Source organism: Rana temporaria, chromosome 1, assembly GCF_905171775.1.
Source record: "Rana temporaria chromosome 1, aRanTem1.1, whole genome shotgun sequence".
NCBI lineage: Eukaryota > Metazoa > Chordata > Amphibia > Anura > Ranidae > Rana > Rana temporaria.
This window is the reverse complement of record NC_053489.1, coordinates 485,001,808-485,019,647: the sequence shown is the minus strand read 5'-3', so window position 1 is coordinate 485,019,647 and position 17,840 is coordinate 485,001,808. Positions and strand designations below refer to the sequence as shown.

The 17,840-nt window shown below is 42.5% G+C and overlaps 1 protein-coding gene across 2 annotated transcripts in view; it reads right to left on the bottom strand.

Moving 5' to 3' along the window:
- Positions 1 to 17,840, bottom strand: part of EMCN (endomucin) — a 183,872-nt gene that overhangs the window by 103,845 nt on the left and 62,187 nt on the right. For both annotated transcript variants that reach the window (XM_040330027.1, XM_040330016.1), the window contains exon 4: positions 5,569 to 5,676. In XM_040330027.1, coding sequence (XP_040185961.1) covers positions 5,569 to 5,676 — 108 coding nt within the window. The remainder of the gene's footprint in view (positions 1 to 5,568; positions 5,677 to 17,840) is intronic.

Here is a 17,840-nt window from a genome sequence, read left to right as displayed (position 1 = left end):
GTAAGGAGTATTGAACGAATCTGATACGAATTGGTTGTAGAGTGTATGCTACCCCTTGCTTTGAAACCGAACACCTACTAACCACCCATCCCCCCAGGCTAATCAAGTGCAGAGAAGGCACCATGTGAGTCCAATTACCACCTCAATCTGCCAAAGAACCCATACAAACCCATGTCAATCTCCAAATGGATTTACAAATGAATCGTATGTTTGGCAGAAGGAAGTTGCAAATGTATTATGCCTGAGCAGAATGATGTTGGAACATAAGCAAAAGTAACTCAGGCAGATTTTTTCCCAAAAGGGATGCAGGATAGGAAGCATAACGAATTGTAAGATTGCACAAGATACGAAAAGGTTTGAATCCTACCTGCGACAGTAAGCGGGAACCGCCGGCGAAGACCATGAAGGGAAAAGCCGCAAAGCGCTTGCGATGTCGAATGCGATTGAATGCGCAGACTCACGGACATGAGGTGAGCTGGGAAGAGTCGGCCCAGTGACGTGTAGTACTGCACACTGAACCGACTAAGAGCATGTGTGAGTGGGCTGCTTAAATACCCTCCGGGCTCCTCCCATAAACTCAGGCCACCATACTGGCCTTCTTATTTATCATTATCTATCATTTATCTATCATTACAAATCTGTCTTCACAGCAATCAGTAGGAATTTCAAGCCTTACAAAATAAAATGTTTCAAAAATGACGGTAAATTAAATTTCCCTCTTCTGAAAAAACAAAACAAAAAAAAAAATACATAGAAGAACCCTGAAGCCTCGTACACACGACCAAGAAACTCGACGGGCGAAACACATCGTTTTGCTCGTCGAGTTCCTTGTTAGGCTGTCGAGGAACTCGACAAGCCAATTTTCTCCATTCCCGTCAAGGAAATAGAGAACTTGCTCTCTTTTTGGCTCGTCGAGTTTCTCGACAGTTTCCTCGATGAAAATGTACACACGACCGGTTTCCTCTGCAAAAAAATATCTCCCAGCAAGTTTCTTGCTGTTTTTTGCCGAGAAACTCGGTCATGTGTACGAGGCCTAAGGCCGGCCAAACATGATCCAAATGTCAGCCGGTTCAGCAGGAACTGGCCGAGATTCAAACCATTAATGAGCAGGGTGAATGTACCAAGTTGAGCTATAAAATAAAAAGGGGTCAGTGGCCATATTTGAGCAGTGATATCACAGCTGTCCCTGTAGCTTTGCTTATGTAGTGGAGAGTCCCAGTGATGTCAGCCTTTCCTAGGCACGCAGCCAGGGCCGATCCTCCCTATAGGCTCACTATGCAAGCCGCTTAGGGCCCCGCAAAGCTGTAAAGGGCCCCCCAAATTACTAGAGGCCCCGCCTGGTGAGAAGTCATTTTCGCCCCTCACCCCGCTTCTAAACTCGCTGGCTGAGTCATTTCCGACATCAGAACACCCCCTCCCCCTGCTTCTCAACTTTCTTTAATGTGACATGTCACTGTCGTCAGCGCCCTCCGCTTCTCATTTTTAATGTGCCATGTCATTTTGCTTAGGGCCCCAGGGAGGTCAGGATCGGCACTGCACACAGCCGCTGCTGCCTTAGCAGCCATTGACAGCAGGAAGCTGTCATATAAATGAGGGGTAGAAATACCCCTTCTCTATATGATGTTACGCTCATGCCAAACAAGGGACCAAACTCCTGAACAGATTTGGACTGAACTGTCGGCTGATCCCTTTCCATCATGTCCCTTACGACCTAGGCAAAGTTTGACACAATTATACACCATAAAGGGTCTATTGGTTCCTATTATAGAGACTGTTTCAATTAAAGAAGAAAACGAAAGTAAAAAAAAAAGAAATGACATGCAGCAAAACGTATTTATAATTGCATCTGTGCGCCCCACTCATGTGTTCTTTTTTCTCTCCAGACTGGAGAGAAAGATACACTGGGGTGGATTTACTAAAACTGAAGAGTGCTGAATCTGCTACAGCTCTGCACAGAAACCAATCAGCTGCCTTGTTCTTTTTTCAAAGCTTAACCACTTCATTACTGGGCACTTAAACCCCCTTCCTGCCCAGACCAATTTTCAGTTTTCAGTGCTGACGCATTTTGAATGACAATTGCGCGGTCATACAATGCTGTACCCAAATTATATTTTTATAATTTTTTTCCCACAAATAGAGCTTTCTTTTGGTGGTATTTGATCACCTCTGGGATTTAATTTTTTGCACTATATACAAAAAAAGACAGAAAATTTTGAAAAAAAACACAATTTTTTACTTTTTGTAATAATAATATGCCATTTTAAAAAAAAAAATTTCCTTAGTTTAGGCCGATACGTATTCTTCTACATATTTTTTGTTAAAAAAATCGCAATAAGCGTATATTGATTGGTTTGCGCAAAAGTTATAGCGCCTACAAAATAGGGGATAGATTTATGATTTTTCTTTTATTTTTAATTTTTTACTAGTAATGGCGGCGATCTGCGTGTTTTTTTTGTCAGGCTTGCGATATTGCGGCGGACATATCGGACACTTTTGACACTATTTTGGGACCATTCACATTTACACAGCGAACAGTGCTAAAAAATGCATTGATTACTGTATAAATGTGACTGACAGTGAAGGGGTTAACTCTAGGGGTGAGGAAGGGGTTAAATGTGTATCCTGGGTGTGTTCTAACTGTGTGTGGAGGGGGACTGACTGGGGGAGGTGACCGATGCTGTGTCCCTATGTACAAGGGACACAGATCGGTCTCCTCTCTCCCTGACAGGACGTGGAGCTCTGTGTTTACACACAGAGCTCCACGTCCCTGCTGTCACCGCCGATCGCGGGTACATGGCGGACATTGCGGCCGCCAGGCACGTGCATCGGCTTCTCAGCGGTGCGCCGGGCACAGTGTTTCCCCGCTGCGTGCCCCCAGCGGCGCGCGCGGGGAATGTAAATAGAAGGACGTCCACCCGGCACTTGAGAGCCGCGCTGTGGACGTCTTTCGTCTATAGCGCGGGTGTCAAGTGGCTAATTTAACAAGCTGAAGTTAGAAGCTGATTGGCTGCCATGCACAGCTGCCCCAGATTTTGCACTCCCCAGTTTTAGTAAATCATCCTCCTTGTATCTTTCTCTCTTGCATATAAACAAACAAAAGTGTGTAAAAAAATTAAAAATAAATAATGAGAAAATAAAAGTTAAATAAAGAAAAAATAGCTAGATCAAGGTTTGACCAAGGTCAGTGTCAGGGTTAGTGTTAGGGTCAAGGCATGGGTCAAAGGTCAAGGTAAGGTTTAAAGGTCAGGGTCAGTATATTTTGGGTAGTATTTTTTTTAAATAAAACATATTTTTAGTATTAGTGTCAGTTGGGGGTTTATTTACTAAAGCTAAACAGTGCAAAATCACACTTCCGGGTTTTATTGCCAAAGCTTACTTAAACAAGCTGAGGTTAGAAGCTGATTGGTTTGTCTGCAGCAGTGTAACTGATTTTGTACTCTCTAGCTCTAGTAAACCCCTTAGTGTCTTTAAGGTGTAATAAAAAAAAAAGCAAAATGTACATTGTTGTTTCTGGGCCCTGCTACAGGTACAAACAACAAATAACATACACATATGTAGTATCACTGCAATTGTCAGGAGCAGAATAATTGATTTTGGGTTGTTCTTTGGTGGTAAATTATGATAATAACAAAAAATATACAGTCAAAGTTAAAACAAATATATATATATATATATATATATATATATATATATATATATATATATATATATATATATATATATATTTTTACTATTTTGGGCCAATTTTCCTTTGATAATAAAAAAATAATCAGGAGATATACATTACCATATATCACCAAATCAAAGCCCAATTTGTTAAGTAGTTGTGATAATATGTAAAACAATGCTAAATTGTGTTCAGGTGTTAGGATTTGTTGTACCTCCAGCCACAATTTTTTTTTTTTTAAGTAAGCAAGGTCTTCTCCCTATACAGGTATATGCTCATGATCAGCCCTCGGTGTGGTGACTTATTTGTTGGAGGAGGTTTGATGGAGGCTCTAGGGCCCATCCCCCCTCCCCCCTCCAACATTGGAGCCAGACCGGCTTTTTTTGCTGTTGCTTCAGTAATATGACCTTCTTTAATAGATTAGGTCGGTTCTTGGGCCTACCTGTCAGGACTCCTATATGGCTCGGTCAGTGCGTTCGCTTTACGGGCCCCCTTTAGCTCATAAAAGGGTTAGCCTTCATGTTATCTGGTTTTATTTATTTATTTACTTATTTCCATTTTGTACGCTAGTACATTGCATATGTTTTCATGACCCCAAATCTTTACAACTATGGAAATGTTCATTATGGTAAGTTCCTTTGTCTTAAATAAAGATTACATAAAAAAACAAAAAACAAAACAAAAACACATAAGGCTCGGTTCACACAGGGGCGACTCGGCAAGGCGATCTGAAGGCGACTTCAGAGGTGACTTTCAAAATGACTTCTGTATTGAAGTCAATGCAAGTCGCCCCGAGTCATCCCCAAAGTCGTACAAGAACCTTTTTCTAAGTCGGAGCGACTTGAGCCGATCCAATTAGAACGGTTCCATTGAACAGAGGAGCGCTAATTGTCAGGGGGCTGAGTCGCCTGATGAGTCGCCCCTGTGTTTGTTTACATTGGTAAGTGTTTATTTAATTAAAAATGTTTTAAAACATTTAAAAATGTTTGTTTACTGTAATTTATAAGTGTGTGTGTGTGTGTGTGTGTGTGTGTGTATATATATATATCTACACAGTGGAACCTCAAATTACGAGCATAATCCGTTCCAGGAGAATGCTCGTAATCCAAAGTACTGGCATATCAAAGCGAGTTTCCCCATAGAAGTCAATGTAAACGAAAATAATTAGTTCCGCATTGACTTCAATGGCATGCAATACCGCATGTGTACAGAGGTGGGGGGGGGCGCTGGAGAGCCTCTGTAACACTCGGAAAGACTTGAGGACAGCTCGGCTGACCTTGGAAACCATTGGAAAGGCTCAGAAGCACCCGGGAACAGAGTATTTCCGACTTTTTCTGAACGGCTCCAAACGGCTCTAAACAGCTCCGCTCGGCTCTGCTGCTCGCTCCTGCTCCCCCCACCTCAGGCCAAATGCGGTACTGCAGGCCCCATTAGCTTGAATTCTGCTCATATTGTGAGACAACACTCGCAAACCGAGTCAGAATTTTTTTTTAGACGTTTTTCTTCTTTCAAAATGCTCGTTAACTGCGTTACTCATAAACCAAGGTTCCACTGTGTGTATACACCTATTTTATTAACGTTCTGCAAGTACTGAAAATAACCGATGATGCGCCAGAAATATAGTGTGCTCCTAACTTCCTCTTTGACTGACAATGAATTGTATTTTTGGCTATGAATTCCAAAGCTTGCACTGTCCACCCTGCCTACTTCATTTTTGATTAATATTACAAAGAACACAGATATCCCCTCATCTCCATAAGCTCTCATTGTGCACAGGCAGAGAGATCAGGAAGTTATCAGCTCATAAGATTACTGGCAAAATCTACAGATATTTTGCATCCACCAAAAGGGAGCAAAGAGGTTCATTAATAGGATTTACATATACTTTTTGTTTTTGTTACCTGTAGGAGTGGATACAGTGCTAGTTATTGGGCTCCTTGATGTGCTGGTGCTCTCAGCATTTACTGCAGTGACTGATGGACTAGTGCCAGTTTTAGGACTGCTTTGATCTGTGAAAAGAAGAGAACATTTATTATTATTTTTTGCCTTCGTAATATTGTTAATCCTCTGTAAATTTACGCATTTACTTTATAACGTATTGTACATCATATTTAAAGATAAACAAAGGTTATGATTAGACGATGTAGCAAAGTCTGCCTTAAAAGTACCCAATGTACAAAAAAGAGAAACAGAAGATGTATTCATTTTTTGTAATTGTTCAATGTTATTGCAAAGACAAAAGATTTTAAGAAGTCTTTGTATCTATTCAGGACAATTCTTCCATTTATAAGAAATAATTTGTGTATATAAGTCTTGCAAAGTCAGAATTTTTACAGTTCTCCAAAAAATTTAACATTTTAGCAACTAGAATTTTTACATCCGTAAACACAGATTTAAAGAAATCTTTGTGAATATTGTGACAGGAAGTCAGGTAAATCTGTGGGTGTTGTCACAGACGGGACATACATTTCTGCCTTGTTTAGACAATACACCAATTATTATTAGGCGTCGGCTGCAAAAGTAGTCAGAAAAGTCTCAAGGGTGTTGGAAAACTTCAGTTGTTCAGAATGAGGCAATTAAGGCCTCTATAAGTAATCCAGAGGATTACCACTGATTTGCTGCACCCTGAGGCTTTCTGAGTGAAGAAGAGCAGTAGCTGAAAGCCTTCTGAGGAGGTGAGGTGATTGATTTTTCTGTGTGATAAAAATCAAAAAGAGACTATTGTTTTTCTGCTGTATGACCAGCAGTGTCTGCCCAGCACTAGGCTGTGCCAGACTCCCTAGATAGGTTCCTGTGTGGTGAAGGTAGATGCCCCAAGTGGCCAGGGTTTATTTTATGTTTGATTTTGTTTATGCTGTTTGGATGCTTGTTTCCAGCAAGATGGAAGAATAAACCAAAATCTTTGTTTTCAACCGTCTTCGACTGCCTGTCTGTATAATTTCAGTGTGTGGTGAACCAATCCAGGGGGTCACACACCCCGCTACCAAGCTAACCCCTTAAAATATAATGAGGATTAAAGTTATGCCCAGATAAAGGTAAAGCTTTGTTAACCACTTAAGACCCGGACCTTTATGCAGGTAAAGGACCTGGCCAGTTTTTGCAATTCGGCACTGCGTCGCTTTAACTGACAATTGCGCAGTCGTGCGATGTGGGTCCCAAACAAAATTGGCGTCCTTTTTTTCCCACAAATAGAGCTTTCTTTCGGTGGTATTTGATCACCTCTTTTTTTTTATTTTTTGCGCTATAAACAAAAATAGAACGATAATTTTGAAAAAAATTCAATATTTTTTACTTTTTGCTATAATAAATATCCCACAAAAATATATATAAAAACATTTTTTTTTCCCTCAGTTTAGACCGATACGTATTCTTCTCCCTATTTTTGGTAAAAAAAATCGCAATAAGCGTTTATCGATTGGTTTGCGCAAATTTATAGCGTTTACAAAATAGGAGATAGTTTTATTGCATTTTTATAAAAAAAATTTTTTTTACTACTAATGGCGGCGATCAGCGATTTTTTTTGTGACTGCGACATTATGGCGGACACATCGGACAATTTTGACACATTTTTGGGACCATTGTCATTTTCACAGCAAAAAATGCTATGAAAATGCATTGTTTACTGTGAAATGGCAGTGCAGTTTAGAAGTTAACCACTAGGGGGCGCTGTATAGGTTATGTGTGACCTCATGTGTTTTTCTAACTGTAGGGGGGCGGGGCTGGACGTGTGACATCATTGATCGTGTTTCCCTATATCAGGGAACACACGATCAATGAAGCTGCCATTGTGAAGAACGGGGAAGCTGTGTTTACACACAGCTCTCCCCGTTCTTCAGCTCCGGGGACCGATCGCGGTACTCCAGCAGTGATCGGGTCCCGCGCCAACGGTCACGGAGCTTCGGACCGGGTTGCGGATGCGCGCCGCAGGCGTGTGCCCGTGACCCACGGCTGGGCACTTAGAGAGGACGTACAGGTACGTGTTTGTGCCCAGCCGTGCCATTCTGACGACGTATATCTGCAGGAGGCGGTCCTTAAGTGGTTAATATGTATTTTAAGATTAGGAACTTTTTCACAAAGATGCCATTTAGTTGGGTGGAAAGCCATTCATAAAAGCTTGTACCAAGATTTTGTCCACAGCACTTGCAACTAGAGTGAGATGACTCTGCCAGCTTCCAGATGGCTAAAGCCTAGTACACACGGGCCGTATATCAGGTGACATCCACCATTCAATAGATACCGGCCGACAATCAGCCCATGTGTTCTGTCAAAGGGGCATGACCATAAAAGGGTCTGCCGATACACTTCCAATCAGCCTATGGCTGAGAGCGCTGACCAGAGTGTTCTGGTGGGGGGCCTCCCCTCTGTCAGAACACCATGGCACAGCAAGGGAGATTACTGTACTAATATTGCATAGTAAGTACAGTGGCTCCTCCTGAGCTGTCAGTTTTTTTTTCGTTCAGCCCTGCTGGGTTCACCGTAGTAGTGAACAAAACTAGTAGTATGTACTAGGCTTAAGACTATATAATGCATATAAAGTATATTATATATTTAGCGATTATACAGCGATTGGCTTCCGCATGTTAGACTTTACTTGCATACTGATACTGGATGCAGGTGATATGGCAATTGGAAGATTTGCAAGGAAAAAACCTTGACCCTTATAAATGTCATCTCTGCCTCTTTATTTATTTTGGATGCAGCTCCTAATTGCTTATGCAAGTAATACGATAGAAAGACAGTAAACTGCAAGTGTATGCCTACAACGGAAGGAAATGGTTGCTAAGAAAAAAACATTAAATTCAATTTATCTTTAATACAGGATTTAGATAATCCTTTGCCGTCATCTATGCAAAATGAATAGGCACTTCTGACAGGAATATACCATCTTGTCGTACTTTTTTTGCAACCTCCCTTTCATGCTTTAATGTGCATCAACAAGGCTGTACTTAGTTCCAAGAAATCTCAATACTTAGGAACCAAGGAACACATTGCTGGCATTTTTTCAATCTTATATTTGAAGCTGTTTAGACAATAAAGGGATAATGATACAGATATGTGAAACAGCAGGAATTTAGAAAAGATTACAGTAAGCTGCAGAAGATGTGTGCCAAAAGGAAAATTAGAGCCACTCAGCAAGTACTGTAGGATGCGTCCTCTGATTTAGATTGCAGGCAAACATTTCATATTTGAGTGCAATATACCTTTAAATAGTACTCCTGTTCAAAAAGGGATTATGTGCGCCTGTAATCAACCTAGTTCACACACTTGACTATCATTTCCTAGCCATGTCTAGCTTAGCTCATTAGAGAGCAACCTGTTTACCAAGTTGTTTAAAAGGTTATTAAATGGCCTATAACAGATGTAACCTATTGACCCAGTATGCCAAACACTCACACATGCTAATTATAGTTAATATTAGCAAAAGATAATTAGGTAGATTCACGTACAGATGCCTAAACTTGCGGCGGCGTAGCTTAGCGTGTTTAGGCTACACCGCCGTAAGTTAGCTAGGCAAGTACATGATTCACAATGTACTTGCCTGCTATGTTACGGCGGCATAGCCTAAAGCGGGCGGGCGTAAGGGCGCCGAATTCAAATGTGTGTAAGGGGGGCGTGTTTTATGTTAATAAGGCTTGACCTTACGTTTTTGACGTTTTTTTTCTTTACTGTGCATGCCCCGGGCGCCTACATTTCCCAGTGTGCTTTGCGGCTAAGTACGCCACACGGGCCTATTGATTTTGACGTGAACGTAACCGACGTAAATCCCGATTCACGGACGACTTACGCAAACAACGTAAAAATTTCGAATTTCGACGCGGGAACGGCGACCATACTTAACATTACTATTCCATGTAGGGCTAAGCTCTAACTTTAGGTGGCCTATCTCTAATGTAAACGGCGTAAAAGTACTGCGTCGGCCGGGCGTACGTTCGTGAATCGGCGTATCTACTCATTTACATATTCTACGCCGACCGCAATGGAAGCGCCACCTAGCGGCCATCCGAAATATTGCAATCTAAGATAGGACAGCGCAAGTCGTCGTATCTTAGATATGTTTAAGCGTATCTCTGTTTGAGAATACACTTAAACAGAAGTCGGCGTAGATTCTGAGATACTGATAAGCCGGCCTAACTCTTACTGAATCTACCTAAATATCTTTGTTTATACAGGCAGTCCCCTACTTACAAACACCTGACTTACAAACGACTCCTACTTACAAACGGAAGGAGACAACAGGAAGTGAGAGGAAATCTACCTCTAGGAAGGGAAATTCTCTTCTGTAAGAGTTAATATGGGAAAAAGGTGTCTCCACTCAATCCTTATTTCCCTATAAAATCCGAATTTTGAAAATCCAATTGTCATTGGGACAGAAAGTGAGTTGAAATCTTCTGAACATGTTACAGGGTGATACCCCTTCCCTATGCTATCAAAAAAGCTTAAAACTAGGGTTGTTACTGATTAAAATTTTTGTGTTAGATTACTCTATTTTTTTTAATAGATGAATCAACTAATTTTGATTAATTATAATGCACATACATTTTTCGGATCACCACCATATATAGTCCCCACTGAAATAGCCACAGACATCTCCCACACTGTAATATCCACAGACATCTCCCCACTGTAATATCCACAGACACCCCCCCCCCACTGTAATATCTACAGATATCTCCCCACTGTAATATCCACAGTCATCTCCCCACTGTAATATCCACAGACATCTCCCCCACTGTAATATCCACAGACATCTCCCCCACTGTAATATCCACAGACATCTCCCCCCACTGTAATATCCACAGACATCTCCCCCCACTGTAATATCCACATACATCTCCCCCCACTGTAATATCCACAGACATCTCCCCACTGTAATATCCACAGACATCTCCCCCACTGTAATATCCACAGACATCTCCCCCACTGTAATATCCACAATTACCCCCACTGTAATATCCACAGACATCTCCCCGCTGTAACGTCCACAGACATCTCCCCCCACTGTAATATCCACAGACATCTCCCCCACTGTAATATCCACAGACATCTCCCCACTGTAATATCCACAGACACCCCCCCCCACTGTAATATCTACAGATATCTCCCCACTGTAATATCCACAGTCATCTCCCCACTGTAATATCCACAGACATCTCCCCCACTGTAATATCCACAGACATCTCCCCCACTGTAATATCCACAGACATCTCCCCCACTGTAATATCCACAGACATCTCCCCCCACTGTAATATCCACAGACATCTCCCCCCACTGTAATATCCACAGACATCTCCCCCCACTGTAATATCCACAGACATCTCCCCACTGTAATATCCACAGACATCTCCCCCACTGTAATATCCACAGACATCTCCCCCACTGTAATATCCACAATTACCCCCACTGTAATATCCACAGACATCTCCCCACTGTAATATCCACAGACACCCCCCCCCACTGTAATATCTACAGATATCTCCCCACTGTAATATCCACAGACATCTCCCCCACTGTAATATCCACAGACATCTCCCCCACTGTAATATCCACAGACATCTCCCCCACTGTAATATCCACAGACATCTCCCCCCACTGTAATATCCACAGACATCTCCCCCCACTGTAATATCCACAGACATCTCCCCACTGTAATATCCACAGACATCTCCCCCACTGTAATATCCACAGACATCTCCCCCACTGTAATATCCACAGACATCTCCCCCACTGTAATATCCACAATTACCCCCACTGTAATATCCACAGACATCTCCCCCACTGTAATATCCACAGACATCTCCCCCACTGTAATATCCACAGACATCTCCCCCACTGTAATATCCACAATCACCCCCACTGTAATATCCACAGACATCTCCCCACTGTAATATCCACAGACATCTCCCCACTGTAATATCCACAGACACCCCCCCTGCAATATCCACAATCACCCCCACTGCAATATCCACAATCACCCCCACTGTAATATCCACAATCACCCCCACTGTAATATCCACAGACATCTCGCCCATTGTAATATATACAATCACCCCTATCCACAGACATCTCCCCACTGTAATCCACAGACATCTCCCCACTGTAATATCCACAGACATCTCCCCACTGTAACGTCCACAGACATCTCCCCCACTGTAACGTCCACAGACATCTCCCCCACTGTAACGTCCACAGACATCTCCCCCACTGTAATATCCACAGACATCTCCCCCACTGTAATATCCACAGACATCTCCCCCACTGTAATATCCACAGACATTTACCCCACTGTAATATCCACAGACATCTCTCCACTGTAATATCCACAATCACCCCCACTGTAATATCTACACACAATCACCCCCACTGTAATATCCACACACATCTCCCCACTGTAATATCCACAGACACCTCCCACTGTAATCCACAGACATCTCCCCACTGTAATATCCACAGACACCTCCCACTGTAATCCACAGACATCTCCCCACTGTAATATCCACAGACATCTCCCCACTGTAATATCCACAGACATCTCCCCACTGTAACGTCCACAGACATCTCACCCACTGTAATATCCACAGACTTCTCCCGCACTGTAATATCCACAGACATCTCCCCCACTGTAATATCCACAGACATTTACCCCACTGTAATATCCACAGACATCTCCCCCACTGTAATATCCACAATCACCCCCACTGTAATATCCACAATCACCCCCACTGTAAAATCCACAGACATTTCCCCACTGTAATCCACAGACATCTCCCCACTGTAATATTCACAGACATCTCCCCCACTGTAATATCCACAGACATCTACCCCACTGTACCCCACTGTAATATCCACAACCCCCCCCCCCCCCACTCTAATATCCACAGACATCTCCCCCACTGTAATATCCACAATCACCTCCACTGTAATATCCACAATCTCCCCCACTGTAATATCCACAGACATCTCCACCGTTGTAATATCCACAGATACCTCTCCACCGCTGTAATATCCACAGACACCTCCCCCACTGTAATATCCACAGACATCTCCACCACTGTAATATTTACATTTTAAAGGAGGTCAAAGCAACAATCACTCAGTAAAATGCCATTACTCTCCAGGAAATCTTGTAATAGAATGGTCTTCAGCACAAACTGATATTTTCACAGACATTTTAAGGAACTTTACATGTGTCTATATCCACTGTGTTCATTTAAAAGGCCATTTCACTGGAAACAGTTTTTCAGGTTTTGGTCTATGCGGACAGTTTCCTATATCATATGGCGGGGGTCTCCAAAATTTTTAAACAAAGGGCCAGTTTAGTGTCCTTCGGACTTTACGGAGGCCGAACTGTGGCCAGTGTGAGTAGAAATTGTCCCGGCATTAGTGGGAGTAAAAATTGCCCCATCATTAGTTTTAAAATTTTTGGTTTTAGCAGGAAGAATAGTGTCCCATGGTTGGTATCAATGGAAGGAATAGTGCCCTGTCGATGGTGTCAGTGGGAGGAATAGTGCACCATGGTTGGTATCAATGGAAGTGATAGTGCCCCTTTAACAGTGTCAGTGGGAGGAATAGTGTCCCATCATTGGTCTCAGCAGGAGAAGTAGTGCCCTATCGATGGTGCCAGTGGGAGAAATAGTGTCCCATCCTTGGTGTCAGTTGGAGGAATAATGTCCCAAGGGCCAGATAGAGGCAGGCAAAGGGCCGCATTTGGCCCCCGGGCCGCAGTTTGGAGACCACTGTCATATGGGATTGATGAAATGTTTACACTTGAGTTCTTGTAGTTCTGCACTTTTTTCTCATGCCTGTTTTGGCTATATTGAGGGGGTTTCAATTCTCTCTGTTGGATTTTTATCATTTGTTTTATATTATGGAAATCCAACATTAGGTGCAGGGAGGCAGTGAGTGGTAACACCTAAGACCCCCGTAGGGGCAGAAATAGAGTTGGAATCTCTGGTAGGGAGATCTCATTGGTGCAGTACTAAAGACATATATTGTGCCAGGGACCACCTCAGCCTGCCGTGCTCAACTAACATCTCCTTTGGTGGACTCGAAATGTACATGTCAATTGTAATGAATGGATCATTTCATAATCCATTCTTATTCCAAACTCATTGTAAATTCAGCTGCTTAGTTATTAGGATAAAGGTCTCTTGCATATAACTATAAAAGAGAAACATATGGCCGCATTTGAATTACCAGGTGTAACTCTAAGCTTAGTTAATTTGCAAGAGCATTCTTTGTTTGATTGTCTGTCGGATCCAGAACAACAGTATAATTGGGTGTTGCATCAATTGTTTAATCAAGCAAAGAACTAAATGAGTTGTGACTTAGAAGATTCAATCCTTCTGACTCTACCATTACAACATGCATATTATAGGATCTATATTTATTTTACAGCAGTACATATAATAAATAATTCTAATGCTTTCCTTACATTTGCATAATTTAAATGAATGACTATGCTTTTGCTGCTTTCTTTGGGACTTTATGGTTATTTTTTTGACCTTTTTGTCATATTCAGGTGTGCAAATATTAATGATGTACAAAAGTGTAAGGGACTTGATTGATGCAAACGAATATTTGTATTAGCTGAGAACATACTACATAGTCATTGGAGTATTAAAATCCCTAAATACAATAAATATATGGGTCACTTAAGAGAAAGCCTCAAAATAAAATGTAGCGCCCCTTTACCTTCAGAAAGGACGCTATGTAAATTTAGTGGGAGAATGAGAGAGTTATGTTGCTCTCATTCTTGATTTTGGTCAATTTGGCTGTGGCCAAATCCTGGATTGTCCTGTGGGTCAGTCTGTGCGTCCAGAGATACGGTCTCATCTCTGGACGGCAGATGGCGCCAGAGGGATCCAGGCGGAGCCGCTTCTTCCCAGCAGCCAATGAGAGGAGTTGGGCCTCGCTGTGCATGCTGGGGAGGGGTATTTCTGTGGCGGAGGCCGTTGTTCTGGGTTTTTCGCGGGTTCCTGGTTCCAGGTGCGGCACCCACCTTTAGGGTGTGCGCACATCGCGGGCCCCACCACTATGGCCCACATGGCCTGGGGTCGCGCGCTATGCGGAGTTCCAGACTCTGGGCCCTCCTGGCCTGGAGCGACTGATGCTGCCAAGGGGCCCCAGTGATTTGCTGGGTCCTCACTTCTACTAAGGAGATCTCAGGCTGTATGCCGTTCGGTGGGGGATCAGCTTGAGGAGAACCCGGAGGCAGGTTGTCCAAAAGGGCTTGAACGAACCATCGGGGATCTGGTGACCGGAACATTGACAGGAACACTTGCACTGTCAACCGGTGACCCCAACGTAATTCACTGGGAGGATTCGCTCTGCTGTTCAACTTAAATCGTGCGCTAGGCCTGTGGCAGAGGCCTCAACATTCAATTAGAGCCAAGTCTGTGGCAGAGACTTGTTCCTCCCAGCAACCTTAAGTGGCACTCCGGCTGCCAGGCCTGTGGCAGGGGTCTGTCCGGAGGCACTTCACCCACTCAGCTGGAGTGGCGACGCATTGATACAACTATAGAATAGCAGGACTGCTTTTCTCTCCAAAGCCTGATACTGCAAGGTTCCTTTTTTCATCAACCTTTCCTGTCCACCTCAAGTTGATGTTGGTCGTGTTTGGACCAAGAAATAAAGCATTCAGAAAACTTCACCTGCAGACTGGACATTCAATTACTGCTCTACTCACTACCTTCACCCCTAGACATCACATAGAGGTAACTTAATACGCCGATCCCAAATCAATCAGCGGCTCCTGAGGGGGTAGCGCTACAGAAAATAAGTCCAATAATGTCGCGTGCACACGATCGGAAATTGCTACAAGAAAACCGTGGATTTTTTCTGATGGAATGTTAGCTCAAACTTGTGTTGCATACACACGGTCACACAAATCTTGTCGGAAATTCCGACTGTCAAGAACGCAGTGACGTACAAGACGTACGACGAGCCGAGATCAATGAAGTTCAGTAGGCAGTTCGGATCTTCTTCTTGATTCTGAGCATGCATGTTTTTTTGCGCGTCGGAATTACATACAGACGAGCAGATTTTCCGATAGGAACTTTTTCCGTCGGAAGAATAGAGAACCTGCTCTCAATCTTTTGTTGGCAGAAATTCAGACAGCAAAAGTCCGATGGAGCATACACACGGACCGAATTTCCGACCAAAAGCTCACATAAGACTTTTCTTGTCGGAAAATTTCGATCGTGTGTACGTGGCATAAGAGTGTAGTCAACTTCCAAAGAAGCAAGGTGCATCATAGTAAGTTATACCATACTCTTCTCTATACAGTATCTCACAAAAGTAAGTACATCCCTAAAATTTTAAAAATATTTTATTATTTCTTTTCATGTGACAACACTGAAGAAATTACACTTTGCTACAATGTAAAGTATTGAGTGTACAGCTTATATAACAGTGTAAATTTTCTGTTCCATCAAAATAACTAAACACACAGCCATTAATGTCTAAACTGCTGCCAACAAAAAGGAGTACACAAGAAGAGGAGGTAAGGCTGAATTCACACCTATGCATTTTTAGTACTTTTTGCATTTTGCAGATTGATACTACAGTCTATTTAACTTGGTTTCCTACTGAACACGTTCTGTAGTGCAAATCTGAAAAATGCAAAAAGTACTAAAAATGCATAGGTGTGAATCCAGCCTAAGGGGTCACGCTGTGAAAAACCATTGCAAAGACTAGATAAGTATAACATCTTTTTTTTTCTAAATTAAGGTTTACAACTGCTTTAACCGATTAAGGACCGCCGCACGACTATTTACATCAACAGAATGGCACGGCTGAGCGGTGAGTGTCAACAAACCTTCCCTGTTCTTCCTAGTGTGGCTGTCAGTGATCGTCTGTTCCCTGTGTTAGGGAACGACAATCAGTGACATCACATGCACAGCCACGCCCCCCACAGTAAGAACACTCCCTTCGTAAACACTTAACCCCCTACAGCACCCCCTCCTGGTTAACCCCTTCACTGCCAGTGTCATTTTCACAGTAGTCAGTGCATTTTTATAGCACTTTTCGCTGTGGAAATGACAATGGTTCCAAAAGTGTCCGATGTGTCCGCCATAATTGAAAAAAAGGATGCCAAGTTTGTTTGGGAGCCATGTCACAAGACTACGCAATTGTCAGTTAAAGCGGCGCAGTGTCGAATCACAAAAAGGGGCCAGGTCCTTTGCCTGCATATTGGTCCGGGTCTTAAGTGGTTAACATTCAGCAAATAGAGAATTTCAGTGGCATTACTATCTGACAACCAACTAGCAGATTTAAATCCTGCTTAAAAACACATCTAATGGTCAGTAAATGCTTCTGTAAACTTGCATGGGCCAGTTCACATCACATGCTGTTCAGTGAGTTTTTTTTCTGCATCAAAAATGCATGGAAAGTAGGTTATAGGGTTTTCAGTGGCACAGTTCACACCAGTGCTTGCCGTTCCAGTGCCAGAAAAAAAAGTAGAACTTGGAACGCTATAAAACACACCAAAAACATACTGGAACACAGATGTCCTTCTTTAAAGTTAAGAAAAAGAGGGGGAAAATTGCAGTGGACACATCAAAAATACACATCAAAAATACACTGGAACGCATGTTAAAAATGTGCATGCAGAAAAGCTTCTGGAATACATTTGGACTGGTTTTCTATGGTGTGAACTAGCCCTTATGCCGCGTACACACACCGATTTTTCGGGTTGTAAAAAATTTAATTTTTTTTTAATGTCATTAAAAACGACCGTGTGTGAGCTCCAGAGCATTTTTCACAATGTAAAAATGGGCATTAAAAATTTAGAACATGCTCTAATTTTTCACAACGTTTTTAACGTCGCAAAAAATGGTCGTGTGTGGGCTTTAACTACGTGAAAAAACCGCACATGCTCAGAAGCAAGTTATGAGACGGGAGCGCTCGTTCTGGTAAAACTAGCATTCGTAATGGAGTAAGCACATTCATCATGCTGTAACAGACTGAAAAGCGCGAATCGTCTTTTACTAACACGAAATCAGCAAAAGCAGCCCAAAGGGTGGCGCCATCCGAATAGAACTTCCCCTTTTCGCATTTTGCTAGAGCATTTTTTTTTCACGAACGTGTAAAGGCAAGGCCGTTTTAACGATCGGGTTGAAAAAAACGTTGTTTTTTTCTAGACCATTAAAAATTTCATTTTTTACAACCCGAA